The 14,314-nt window shown below is 48.2% G+C and overlaps 1 protein-coding gene across 1 annotated transcript in view; it reads right to left on the bottom strand.

The window, feature by feature from the left end:
* GPD1L (glycerol-3-phosphate dehydrogenase 1 like) overlaps positions 1-14,023 on the bottom strand; it is a 57,284-nt gene extending 43,261 nt beyond the window's left edge. Inside the window, exons 1-2 of the mRNA XM_060638447.3 lie at positions 13,916-14,023; positions 531-708 (exon numbers count right to left, since the gene is read on the bottom strand). Coding sequence (XP_060494430.1) covers positions 531-708; positions 13,916-13,962 — 225 coding nt within the window. The 5' untranslated portion in view covers positions 13,963-14,023. The remainder of the gene's footprint in view (positions 1-530; positions 709-13,915) is intronic.
* Positions 14,024-14,314: the final 291 nt, after the last annotated feature.

Here is a 14,314-nt window from a genome sequence, read left to right as displayed (position 1 = left end):
AAGTCATATGTTGAATTACTAACCTTAGTAGCTGGGAATATGACTATATTTAAAGACAGAGTCATTGCAGAGGTGATTACATCAAGATGAGTTCACTAGAGTGGGCCCTAATACAACATGACTCGTGTCCTCGTAAGAAGGGGAGGTTAGGACACAGACACACAGAAGGAAGGCCATGTGAAGGTGCAGGAAGAAGGCGGCCATCTCCAAGTCAGAGAGCCTCAAAAGAAACCAGCCTGGCGACACCCTCATCTTGGACTTGAACCCTCCAGAACTGTGAGGAAATAAATTTCTGTTGTTTAAGCCACCTTTCCTATTGTACTTTCTTACGGCAGCCTTAGCAAACAAATAGAAAGCCCATCTTCAGAGTCAGGCAAACCAAAACTGACCAAGCCAAGAAGCTGGTGGTAGAAAGGAACAAAGGAGGAAGGGAGGAAATAGTTTTCCCACTCCCCCAAGTCCCAAGTGCGAACTCAGCCAAGCGTAACTTTCAGAATTGACCCAAAGTACTATCTATCCCAAAGTCTTACCACATTTTCTGGCAGCTTGTGTCCTGGGAGATATTTCACATTTTCATGGTCATTATTTATAATGTCTGTCAGTTTTCTCCCATTAATGGTTTCTTCAAAGACCCACATCTTGACTGTGGAGGCAAACTTCTTAAGTTTCTTGACATTATTACCAATTATTTTTGCAACAGCTGAACCCCTACAAAAGAAACAGTGAAGAAGAAAGAAATTAAACTCACTTGGGCAGAAGAGAAAAAGCATTCAATTATAATTGAGAAGAATCCTGTTCTGACTCTGATTCAAGCACTGGGTTTATAACTTAACAGGCGATGTCCTATCAGCCACAAGCCATTGGAAGCGTAGTTGTTTTCACCTGGAAGGAACACCCTCCCCACCCCCCGTGATCAGAAAAGCCCCCAGCATTTGGTACAAGGTCAAAAACAGCACCCCTTGAAACTAGTAAGCATCAACCTATCTTGGAAGACAGTATCACAGGCAGAAGAGAAACCCACCTAGAAGACGACATAAAAATAAAACCTGGAGTGTACCCCAAGCCTCCGAGGCTACCAGGCTCTGTTTCACATCCATCACGAGATTAAAATGTAGCTACCGTAGAACAAATTGTGTTCTGGTGAAGTGCAAAGGCCTAAGTTACAGTCGTAATGGAAAGACAAGGACCTGAGTGACTTCCAGAAAAGGAGCAGGGCAAGGGCGCGAGGCTCAGATGCCTGGGTATTTGGTCCCCCCAGCAGACGTCCACCCAGCTGGCCTCTCGCCCAACAAACTCCCGGTTTATCCTGCATCTCTGTTCCCCAAGCACATTCTGGTAACTAATTGGCATCCCACAGGCTTTGCCACAGGGGAAGAGAAGGCACTCCAACTAGCTGACACCAGTCGTCTGGACAACGGACACGGGTCTGGGGCTGGTGGCCACCGCAGCAGCTCTGTTCCTGGTCAGCCCAGGCATCTCTGTGCCCATCTCACGACGCTGAGTGCACAGTGGGCCACGGGCGGCTGATTCGGCCGGGATGACTGTGAACGGAGAAAGTCACTTTCCTGGTGCGGGAAGCAAGTCCTTCTACCTCGTTCACTTCTCTGAGTGGGTGGTAAGCTTTTGAGAGCAGAGAACACATCACCTTTTCTCTACTGAATCACTGGCATCTAGCCCAATGTGTTATACACAGTAGGCGCCCAGTAAATATGTGATAACGGGGATGAATGAGTGCATGGGTGATTGGATGAAGTTATTGGTGAGACCAGGGAGGAGGCAGAACAAGATCCCTGGATGACCTCGCGTGTGATGTAACTGGAGTTTCCCTACTTATTTTTGTCATTTTCAGCACCAGTGAACCCCAAAGGATGTACAGACATGGTCTGATGGGCTTAGTGCTTAACAGTTGCAACAGTCATTTGAATTTTCGGAACTAACTCATTTCAGCAGATGCTACAGGTTTGCCTTTGGCTGCAGATGCTTGGTTTCCCCAAGAGGAGTTTGTAAAGACAGGAGCAAATGTATTCCAGTAAGATCACACAGAGGGATCTAGTGGTTCTGGCTTATTTTCCCGCCGGATTTACTACATTTGGATTCCTAGTGCCCAATGCCCCGTGTCAGTTTGCTCACTTGCCCAGAATCACACTTGCTCTCTGTGACCTTGTGGGAGTTACTCAATGCCCAGGAACGCCTCTGTGAGTCTGAGCTGTGACCGCCACGGGAGTTCACGAGCAGCTGTTTCCCAGATTAGCATGAGGGTGATAGTGATCGTGGGGAGAATCTTGGCCTCTCTTCTACAAAGCGTCAGGAGAATCGGATTAATAGGTATTTAGCTAACAAACTGTCCTGCTGGCCTCGAGTAAGAATTTCACAGGTAAAGCTACAGAGCTTTGCTTTCTTTTGTGAGGGAGGGCAGCACCAAAGTCCGGGGCCTGTGGTGCAGAGCAGTTCTCCAGGCTGGCGGCCCCGTCAGTCCCCGTGGAGCTTTAAAAACTACTGAGGCCCGATCTGACTCCGGAAGTACAGGTTTCATTGGTCTGGGGTGTGGCCCGGGACTCCGGATTTCTAAAGCTCCCAGGTAATCTAATTTACAGCCAAAGTTGAGAACAACTAGCTTGGTTTATCCATTTATCTTAGGAAAGGGAAGGTGATCGGGATCGTGGGAAGAAGCATGGAGTTTAATTCAAGGACAAATGTAGTAAGAAGAACAGAAACATTCTGGGGTGTCTGTAAGGCCTCGTCTTGTTCTTTCTGATTAACTTACACAATAATCTGCTTTTGTTTTTAAGATCAGTACTTAAAACACGGTATTTTATTGTTTTAAGCTCTTTTATAATCTGGTAAAATCTCCACATTGAACCAAATATTTTGTTTGCTATCCAGCTTTCTTTTCTTAACATTTATTCATTTTTGAGAGACAGAGTGCAAGCAGGGGAGGGGCAGAGAGAGAGACAGACAGACAGAATCCGAAGCAGGCTCCAGGCTGAGCTGTCAGCACAGAACCCGACATGGGGCTCAAAGTCATGAACCATGAGATCGTGACCTGCGCTTAAGTCAGAAGCTTAACTGACTGAGCCACCCAGGTGCCCCTGCTGTCCACCTTTCTTCAGTATTGTTTACAAAACCACCAAAAGTATAATCCACCTTGACATAACAAAAGCCATATATGACGAACCCTCAGCTGACATCATACTGAGTGTTCTCACCACCAAAAATGTGGAAAGGGGGCAGTCAGAAGCTTTTTATTTTAGGAAATAAATGTTTATCATTTGTTTTTATTTTCTATTTTGTAATTTTCATTTTTATCCAAGATACTTATCACCTTGATTTGTGGTGGTTTCACAGGTATATCCATATCTCCAAACCCATCAAACTGCACACAATATGTCCAGTGATTTTTATGTATCAATTACACTTCAAAAAAGCTGTTTTTTTTTAAAAAGGAAGTATGTATAATCTACACCCCAAACTCCTTTGTGACTCTGAAAGGATACTAGCTGTGTTCATTCCATTGGTATTATTACTACTTTTTTTTTTTTTTAATGTTTATTTGTTTCAGAAGAGAGAGAGAGAGAGAGAGAGACAGTGAGAGAGAGAGAATGAGCAGGGGAGGGGCAGAGACAGAAGCCCAAGCAGGCTCTGCACCGTCAGCACAGAGCCTGACGCAGGGCTTGAACCCACGGATCGTGAGATCACGACCTGAGCAGAAGTCGAGTCACGGGCTTAACCGACTGAGCCACCCAGGCGCCCCCTACTTCCCACCAACATGAAGGAACAGGATCAAATAGAGCAAACGAAGTGGTCTGGAGGAACCTGAGCGTTTGGAAGGGACTGGAGGCTATTGCAAGTGACGTGCCCTGTTCTAAAAAAAACACACAACAAACCACACGAAGAAACAACAAACAAAAAGGGGGCTGGCCTGCAGAGAGCCGGTCCCAAAACACTCACAGGTACTAGAACTGAGCTTAAACTAAAGTACTGGCTATAGTCCACAAAGGCAGTTAGTTCGTACGTGGCTTGCTTGTGGTTGGAGCGGGGCTTCCCCGACCACACTGGCGGAGCTCTCCCTGTTTCAGTGTTGTGCCACGGCACAAGCGTAGCCAGGCACGGATCTCCCACTGCAGGGGTCAAGGGCGCAGGCGGCCATTTCCACACCTGGCCCGGCTCATTCAGCTCCTAATCGACAGGTGGGACAGCGACCTTCCAGGTCCTCTCCGGAGTCTATGACTGCGTCCAGTGTCTTCCAAGGTGAGGAACAGGTGTACCCCCGGCTGGCTGAGTGCTACTCCCACACACGCCACCAAAGGACACTGACTCACTTGTGCCCTTTCAACTCCTGTGGCCCTCTGAGAGAGTGCAGAATGTCTCATTTAAGCGCTGCTGGGTTGTCCCCATCTCTCTAGCATGTGCTAGTTTCCCTTCTTCACAAAGTCGCCAAGTGCCTCAGACTCTGAGCCTTGGCAGGGGAGAAGTAGCATTCGGCAAGAAATCCGTAACGCTGTTCTGTTCTCGTTCTACTGGTTGTTGTCACCTCCTACCTGTGATATTTACAGTAGTGATAGAAGGTTTTCCGTTAAAGTCAACTTTTAAACAAAGTGTAATAAGCAAATAACGCAGGGGTGAAGCAGAGCCAAAGCCATAAGGGTGGAGCCTGCAAGACAGAAGTTTAATCCCATCCAAACTTTTCACCTTGAAGATTAAGACAGGGAGGATGGGAGTCACTCTGACCTTCTATCATGCAACCAGGTACTGGCAGAACTGAAAGAGGGACTCAGGTCTGCTTGCGGCCAGTCCTGAGTCTTTACCTAGATGTATAAAGTCACATTTCCCGCGAAACTGTGCGGACTAGGGGCGCCTGGGTGGCTCAGTCAGTTAAGCCACCGACTTCAGCTCAACTCATGATCTCGTGGTTCACGGAATCTGAGCCCCACGTCGGGCTCTATGCTGACAGCTCGGAGCCTGGAGCCTGCTTCGGATTCTGTGTCTCCTCTCTCTGCCCCTCCCCCACTCTCAAAAATAAATAAACAGAAAGAAGGAAAGAAAGGAAAGAAAGGAAGAAAGGGAAGAGAGAAAGGAAAGAAAGAAAGAAAGAGAAAGAAAGAAAGAAAGAAAGAAAGAAAGAAAGATAGATAGATAGATCATGGAGACTGATTTGCAACTTCTACAATGTTATGCAAATGAGTTTAGAAGGGACACGCATGAGGAGGGATGTTCCTGTGCCAGCTACCTACTGGGACTTAAGATCTCCCTTTAATCTTTACTGCAGCCCCAAGAGAGGTCCTCATTATCCCCTTTAACTTCACAGGTGAATAAGCTGAGGATCAGACAGTAAGTTACCCAAAGGTTACGCTGCCCATCCAGAGCCAGCAGTTCTGATCCAGATCTGTCTCCAAAGCCCACGCCTTCCGCCATTTTATATCTGCCTTGGTGCAGAGCCATCCTTTGTTGAAAATGCACGGTGCACACCTAACAAGTGTAGACACTGCTAGGCGAGTCCGCACCCTCAGGGAGTTTGGAGAGTGGTGAATGGAAACTGGCGTCGCTGCGGCACGCGCACAAAGAAGAGTGTGCCATGGTGACCAAAGTGGCTAAGCAGATGACGCGGTGACACATCAGAGAGGTCAGGGAGAGCTGGGAGGAAGCACAACTAGGGCTGAACTCTGCGGCGGGGAGAGGGCTTCACCGTGGGGAGGTGCGGAGCCTTCCAGGCCCTGGAGCAAAGGTGCAGGAACAGGTGGGGCCCAGAGATTATCTTGGGCTTTTCCCTGGAACCAACACTAGTAGGGACAGGAGGAGGAGGGGGGAGGAGGAAAGAGCGGGAGAGGGGGAAGGGGAGAGGTCAAGGAAGGAGAGGGAGAGACAGGGGAGGAGACAGTGGGGGAGAAAGGGAGGGAGAGGGTGGCATTGCAGGGGAGGGAGGAGAAGGTGCAGAGGGCAGGGGTGGGGGCCAGCCCAGAAAGGGGTAGGCCTACCAGATGTCAGGCACTGGTTTTTGTTGCCGTTTTTATTGAAATATCATTGACATATAACATTGTGTAAGTTTAAGATGTACAACTTGTTGATTTGATACATTTATATACTGCAATATTACCACCAAAGCACTACTTTAAACATCTTACCCATATTATGTTTCATTCCTCAGCAACCCTTTGAGGAAGTTGATATTATCATCATATATAATGATTATTACATAGTATATGTATTACATATATTACAATATCCATCTATTATTATCCCCATTTTTTACATGAAGAAACCAAAGCCCAGAGACCACCCAGGTAGACCAAGAGTCATGCTCCAGGCCATGTCTTCAACACTCTGCTCTCCCTCCCTGGGTCCCAGCTGGATAGACACCCACCTGCTGGAGGTCCTAACCTCCAGCTTGGCATGCCCACCTGACCCCTTGGCATTCACTCTCTTGCCTTCTGGCCCCTTCTTCTCTAAAGAGCTGAGTATTTTCAGCAGGCTGGGGATGTGCTCCATCAGCCAAGGAATGGCCACCTATCAAGTTAGGAGCAAACTTGACAGAATTCTTCACAGAGTGCAAAATCCTTCTTGGCCAGAAAGGACCCTCCAGTCCCTCCTTCTTTTTACTAAGGAAACTGAGGCCCAGCGAGAAGAATTAACAAGGGTTCAGCCAGATTTTCCACATTCCATGCCCCAGTCTCTTCTAGAGCTGATCCTAACTATGGAACCAACAGAAAAGGGTGGTCAATTTTGTTTTAAATAACATCTGCTTTTATACTCATAAAAGCAATACATGAAAGATGAAAAGACAATTATGAATAATCTCACCACCCAGGGAGAACTACTGTTAACGTTTTGTGTAATTCTTTGCGTTCAAGGGCTTTTTAAAGTACAATCAAATGCCAGAGTATTAGATGCAAATGTGAAAAATGAAGTATTTTAAAAACTGATTCAACTTGGTGAATGTTCATTTGATCTCTGGATAGGGAAGCTTTCTAAGCTTAAAATCAAAGGAAGAAACCACAGAGGGAAAAAGATCAATGTGAACAACTTCACAAAGAAGAGGAGGGGGGAAACATGAAAAAAAGCCTTTCCATCTATCAAAATTCAAAAGGGCCGAAGAAAAAGCTTAAGGTAGAATGTTACATTTAACCAAAAAAAAAAAAAAAAAAAAAAAGAATGCAAAATTGTACACTCCACATGACGGGCAATTAACAAAATACATACCACCTCACACCCATTAAGATGGTTACTACAGGGGAAAAAAAACCCAAACAAACCCAGAAAATAACGAATGTTAGTGAACGCGTGCGGAAATTGGAACCCTTGTGCACTGCTGGTGGGAATGTAAAACAGGGCAATTGTTATGGAAAGCAACACAGTGGTTGGCCAAAAAACCAAAAATAGAATTACTGTATTATCCAACATTTCCACCTCACGGTGTGTACCCAAGAGAACTGAAAGCAGGCACTCAGATGTCTGCACACCCATATTCAGAGCAGCATTACAGTGGTCCCCCTCATCTGCCCTTTCCATTCTGTGGTTTCACTTACCCCCTACCCCCACCCCCCCGGGTGCCAGGTCCCTGGTGTGGGCAGATAGCCGGCCATCTCTCATCACCACAAGAAAGGCGACGACAGGACACTTAGGTATTTTGAGAGTGATGAACCACATTCACGTAATTTTTATTACAGTCTCATTATAATTGTTCTATTTTATTCGTTATTATCGTTAATCTCTTACTGTGCCTAATTTATACATTAAACTTTGTCATTGGTACATACGTAGAGGAAAGAACACAGTATTTACAGGGTTCTGTACTATCTGCAGAGGGTGGAAGAAACCCAAGTGTCCACTAATGGATGAATGAATAAACAAAATGTCCTACATAAACACAGTGAAATATTTTTCAGCCTTAAAAGGGAAACACATTTTGATACACGCTACACCAGGAATGAGCCTTGAGGACATTATGCTAAGTGAAGCAAGCCAGCTACAAGAAAGAAATACTGTATGGTCCCACTTACACGGGGTACCATAATTATAGGAACCCCCTCTTGCCGCTGGTGGAATCTAACCACCAAATAGAGAAGTCCGAACTAGCCTGCTGACGAATGAGAGACACACAGCCCAGTCACTCCTGTCAGCTGGCAGGAGCCTGCTCCCTGCCAGACACACAAAGGACGTCACCTAGAACCAAGAATCCCAGGCAACCCAACACTGGACTGCAGCCTTATGAGTGAGACCAGGCTAGACCAGCAGAAGAAGTTCCCAGCTTAGTTCGGATTGTTGATCCCAAGAATCATGAATGTCTCTCAAAAAATAAATAAATGTTCAAAAAAATTAAAAAAAAAAAATGGATTGAGTTCCCAGCTCCCAAATGTGGAAGGGACTGAGCCCCAAAAGAGAATGATGGCAACCGAAATTTAAGAAAAGAGAGTGGGTTCACCAAGGCAATGCTCAGAGATTAAGGAGTGAAAGTTGGAAGCGACAGATTTTTCACTCAGATGTAAGGTTTTTCTAACAATTTGCTAGACTAATTTTAGGAAGACGAGTTGCCTTAAAAATAGTAAACTATGATCATCTGCCATGTGTACAAGAGGGGGAGTGCCTGCTCTGGGGGGAAACAATGGTTTTCAAGGCGTCGTTTCAATCTGTTCATTCTTTCTTTCTTTCTTCCTTTTTTGAAGATTTTATTTTTAAGTAATCTCTCCACCCAGCGTGGAGCTCAAACCCACAACGCCGAGATCAAGAGTTCCGTGTTCTACCAACTAAGCCAGCCAGGTGCCCCTCAATTTGATTTTTCTTTTTTTTCCTTGTTTTTTAAATAGGCCTCACACCCAGTGTGGAGCTTGAGCTCACAACCGTGAGATCATGACCCGAGCTGATTTCAAGAGTCAGACGCTCAACCGACTGAACCACCCAGGCACCCCCAATTTGATTTCTCTTGATTGGAATACTGTTATATTAACTTTTGTTGGGAGGGTCAGATAGGAGATAGTCAATATTTCCACGACAGTGAGGTTTGTCCTCAGGTACACGAATGCTTCTCGCTGAAAAGGACAAGAATTTATGGAAACACAGCCATTAAGCATCGAAGCTTCAACTCCACCTTATGAACCACTGACCTCAAATGGTCTTCTCTTGATCTCCATTTTGTCACCTAAAATAGGGGTAATATAGTACTGCACAGACTTGTTAGGAGGCTTAAATGAAGAAATGCACACACCTGACATACAGAAAATGACCTCCCAGGGAGGGAAGGAAGCGGAATAGAATAAGGCTGGCAGAGGTGAAAGGTCAGAGAGAACTGAGGGCTTCTGACACACCCCTAACAAGTAGCCATGATTTTTTATACCGATCTTCTTCAGCTTATGATGGGGTTATGTCCCAATAGATCCATTGTAAGTTTAAAATATCCTAAAATACCTGGTATCCCTAACCTCTCAAACACCATAGCTTCAACAAGCCCCCAACACTTCCATTAACATGTGGTTGGGCAAAAATATCGAACACAAAGCCTGTTTCACAAAGAAGCGTTGACTAGCTCAAGTAAATGACTGAACCCCGCACTGAACGTGACAAACGGAATGGCCATGTGGATACAGAATGGCTGTCCACGTACTGCTTGGTCACCCTCGTGACCGGTGGCTGGCCGGGGGCTGTAGCCGCTGCCTGGCACCATGCCAGGGGATCCACTGCATGGCGCCAGCCCTGGAGAAGAGCCAAATTCACAATTCAAAGGATGGTATCTACTGAATACTCATAAATATTTTTTTTTTTAATGTTTATTTATTTCTGAGAGGGAGGGAGAGAGAGACAGAGCATGAGCAGGGAAGGGGCAGAGACAGACGGGAGACACAGATGTCGAAGCAGGCTCCAGGCTCCGAGCTGTCAGCACAGGGCCTGACGCGGGGCTAGAACCCACGAGCCGTGAGATCATGACCTGAGCCGAAGTCTGATACCTAACCGACGGAGCCACCCAGGCACCCCTCTACTGAATACTTACAAAGCATAAAGTTGAAAAAGTGCAAGTCAAACCATCATACGTTGGGGACCTTCTGTACTGAACAGGGTTCAGTTAAGAGGTGATGGAAATAGGAGATTAAGTATCAGGGTTTTCTCTTTTTTAGCCGTACAAACTTCTTACTCTGGTTCACAGAGGAACTCTGGATCTTTTCTCAGTTCAACTCCCACCCAGCCTGTCACTAAACTGTTCCTCCAGCTTCCAAAGCAGAGAGGTACATCAGTGCCACCTGTGGACAGGGAAGGGCTTATTTCTGACCCCAGAGGAGCTAATTTACAGCCACTCAGATGGCCTCTGAGTGGGCATGTAGCAAAACTCAGCACAGAAACTGAGTAACACAGACCAAAGGGTGACAGAAGTGGGCTAAGGGCCACAGAGCTACATTCCAGATGGTTCCAGCAGACCAAAAAAAGATAGAGTCACACACATTCAGCTTCAGTCTTCAGTCCAAAGTAGGCCAAAGCTCTCCCTGACCTTCAGTCAAGCTGTGGGGTGATGGTGAAAACAAGGGCAAGAGATAACTCATCAAATTCCTCCAGCTGCATATCAGTTACGCTCGTTGTCTTTTACCTTCTCTCCCTTCTCTGCCTCTGCTTCTTGGTCAGAGTCCAACCGGATCATTTGGTGACTTAATGATGGTACCGGTCAAGGTTGATCCAATAAACACAGTGATAACGGTAGCTGACGTCTACTGAGTGCCAGTCTCTCTGTACTCTTCCTGAGTCATGCCATTTAATCCTGACCAAAATCCTAGATAGCAGCTACCAATATCATAACCAAGGATTCTCGAAGACACAGTTTGCTCAAGACCTTACAGCTGCCAAATAGGGGACCAGGACTGAAACCCAAGGAGTGGGAATCCCAAGCCCCTCCTTAGACCACTCATTGTACCACACTGCCTCCAAAGGAGGTTTGGGACTTGGACATATGCTCCCTACCACCCAGAGGTTTGGGTGTAAATACAGCCCTGAGGTTTTAGTTCTAGCACCGAATCTTGCCCTGTGTCTGGGTCATTTTCCCAACCTTCTGGTAAAGAAACTTTGTTTCATCTTTGGAGGAACTTACGAAGCTTTAGGGTTTGTTTTGTTTTGTTTTGTTGTTGTTTTTCTGAGTTACCAGGGCCATGCAAAGTCATGCAGGTCAGGAAGCGCCGCCCTGCATCCGCCTCTGGCCTCCTGTCTCTGACCTGTCTACAGGAAAGGAGGTGCCAAAGGACAGGACAGGGGCATGTTATACAACCCCTTTATGTGACTCCCATGTCATTCCTGGCTGAAGCTCCCGGTCAAGTCAGCTAGATTCAGTCTTCCGTTGTCTATATTGCAATTAATGATCGTTTACGTGGGGGAGGCACTCGAATGTGAGGATGACAGCTCTGGGTTTAGATGTGACAACACCTTTACTTACATAAGCTCTCTCAGCTACTGCCAAGTCCCAAGTTTAAACACTGCTTAAGCCACTTCACATTCTGCAAGTAAGGATCAAATCTGGAAGGGCAGGTCCATCTTCTAGATAATATTTTAAAATTCGCAAAAGGCTAAAGTCCTGTAAGGAAAAAAAATCTGTCCCCACCGCAGGGAATATGAGTCATCAAGGGTAGGTAGTAGCCTCGGTGATAATTCTGATGCAAGTGGTCTTTGGACCACATTTTAAGAAACACTATTTAAAACGTAACATCTAACCTTGTGACAGATATTTCATTCCACTTTACCTTTCTTTTGAATTTATCTTCCAACTTATCTCAGCCCTGAAGGTAAATTCCTTTCAGGCAGGGATTATGTACAATTGTGGAAAGGCCACAGGACCTACATGGGGCAAACACATGCCTACTGACCAGAGAGAGCTGAATGCCCCACAGGCCCTATGGAGCCTCCGCCAGCTGTTTTCAGTTCCTGAATTTCTGAATCTCTCCGGGGAGGTCGCGATCCTCTCTCTAGGACTGGAGTGGCTCCGCACCCAGGGCAGTGGAAGGGAAGCAACAATGCTCCTGTCTGATCCCATAATTAATGGAGCTGGGCAGCTGGCCTAAACCATCAGGATGGCACATTTCTCAATTGCTGTGCTCTAAGGTCACCAGCCAAGTTCTACTCCATTTCCTTGGGCTGAAGTGGGCCAAGAAAACAGTCAAGTACATCAGTGTGAAGTCGTGGGAAGGTAGCCAAATCCCGCTGGAGGGGGCAGGAGGTTTGCTTCACTCCTCCAGCTCCAGGCCCAAACACAGCATGGCAAAGCTGTGCTACTTCGGCACCTTGCAAATTAGGAAAAGGCTCTGTCACCCGTGGTTCTGTGTCCTCTTACAGAAGAGGAAACCAGTGTCAAAAGAACACGTGCTAACAGTGCTTTTCCAGTCCCATGGCCAACAGGGCCGCTGTAATCTCATTCAAGTGACCTTGGGATCTAAACTGGCAAAGCCAACCTGCAAGTCCAAATGAAGCTTTGCAGTGGATAGGTACCAACTCCAATAAATGTTGCGTAGAACCCTGTGGTTGGTCGAAAAAGGGAGTTTACAGAAAAAGTCATAATACCCTAGTATTTGCAGGGCAGAGAAGGAAAGGGCCATATGTAAGCATTCACTTGCATCTGATGGGGTCTCTTCACAAAGGCCAGAAGCAACTGATAATACTGATTTTCCTCCAGGAGATAACCTGGGAAACAAGTTTGAGTGTAAGATATTTCACTAGGTTTTTCTGCAGGGTGTTTGGTAACTTCTGGTTTTTGAATGTGAATATATTACATAATCAATATAATTACATTTTTAAAAATTAGTTTTCAAACATTCGTTTAATTTTTATTTAGCATATGCCGGGCACCAGGGTAGATGCTGTCCTCAAGAGCTGGATAGGGAGGGGTGGAAACAGATAATGAAATAAATCATTACTATGGGTGATGGGGGGCGGGGGGGGGGGGGGGGCGTGGCACCGAGAGAGCCCACTGGCCTTGCCGGGATGGAAAAGTGGAGAACCAGATAAGGTTTACTTCAAGGACTGAAAGGGCACAACTCTGTACTATTTATTCTATACCAGTCCCTCGGATGTACGGGGGAAAAAAAAAGTGCACAACAATGGGAAAGTAACTGAAAATATCAGAGGCTGTATTATATTCCGCTTCCTCCCTCCCACCTGGCCCCACTTTCCTCTACACTCACCCAACATACGAGAGAAGCAAAGTTTGATAAAGGGAACTAAAAGGGCTGACATTTACAAAGTGCTTAGAAGAGCGCCTGTCACAAAGTGCTGGTATAAATGTGAAAAGTCAAATAGAGCCTAACGGAGACGTGAAGCTTCGCAAATATGCCTCCCGAGAATTCCCAACGCCGCTGGACTACTCCGGGAGCCAGGCCTGTTGGAACTTGGATTTTCTTATCTGTACAACCTTACTGAGATACAGGACGCATCAGAAGCGGTGGGCGAGACCCGCACTTGGAAGGGCAACGCTGGTCCCGCCCACGACCTGGGTGGCAAGCGCCCTTCAGCACCCCCCCCGCCCCCCTCTGCCTTGGTTTCCTCAACAACGAAACTACGGTAAAAATGCTCGAGTCTCCACCAATTCCTCCACCCCGGCGATCCGCCGAGGAGAATGGAGAACGCTCTCAGAATGGTGCGCAAGACACCCGGGCGTGGCGAGCAGGTGGCCTCCGTGCGCCCGCCGCGCGGTGACGAGAGCGCAGACAGGTGCCCGCCGACGCGCAGTGCCCTCTCGCCGCGCTGCCCCCCGCGGACACGCGGGCCCAGGGCCTCCCGGGCCAGTGCCTCGGCGCGGCCTCCCCCGGCGCGCGGTGCCCAGCCCGGCCGCGAGGCCGCCCGCCCCGCCTCCCTGCGCGCGGTGCCCGGTGCCCACGCTGCGGCGGGGACGCGCGGCCCTAGCCCGCCCGGGAGAGGGGCTTCCTGGAGGCGGAGCCCGCGCCGCCGGCCCGCCGCCGCTCACCAGTTCCCCGAGCCCACGATGCACACTTTCAGGGGAGCCGCTGCCATCGCCAGGCTGGAACGCAGCAGCCCGGCCCGTGCCTCCCCAGCCGGCCGCCCGCCTGCCTCCGCGCCCACGGCTTTGCCCACAGCGGCTCGCGAGGGCCCCGCCCCTCCCGCCTCTCCGCCAATGGCCGCGACCACCGCCGCCCGGGCGCCCCGGGCCACAGCTGACAGCCTGGGAGGGCCCGCCCAGCCACTCCCGAGAACCACTGCGCACGCCTGAGCCTGGCCGGCCTCCGGGCTCGGCTCCGGCGCCGACCCGCCCCTGCCCGAGGCATGCCGGGACTTGTAGTCCACGCCCCGCCGCCCTCCGCAGCCGCGTGCCCCCGGACAGCGGCCGCCGCCGCGCCACGTGCAG

Source organism: Panthera onca, chromosome C2 (genome assembly GCF_046562875.1).
Source record: "Panthera onca isolate mPanOnc1 chromosome C2, mPanOnc1 haplotype 2, whole genome shotgun sequence".
Lineage (NCBI taxonomy): Eukaryota > Metazoa > Chordata > Mammalia > Carnivora > Felidae > Panthera > Panthera onca.
The sequence above is the reverse complement of the archived record's forward strand: the minus strand, read 5'-3'. Positions and strand labels throughout refer to the sequence as shown.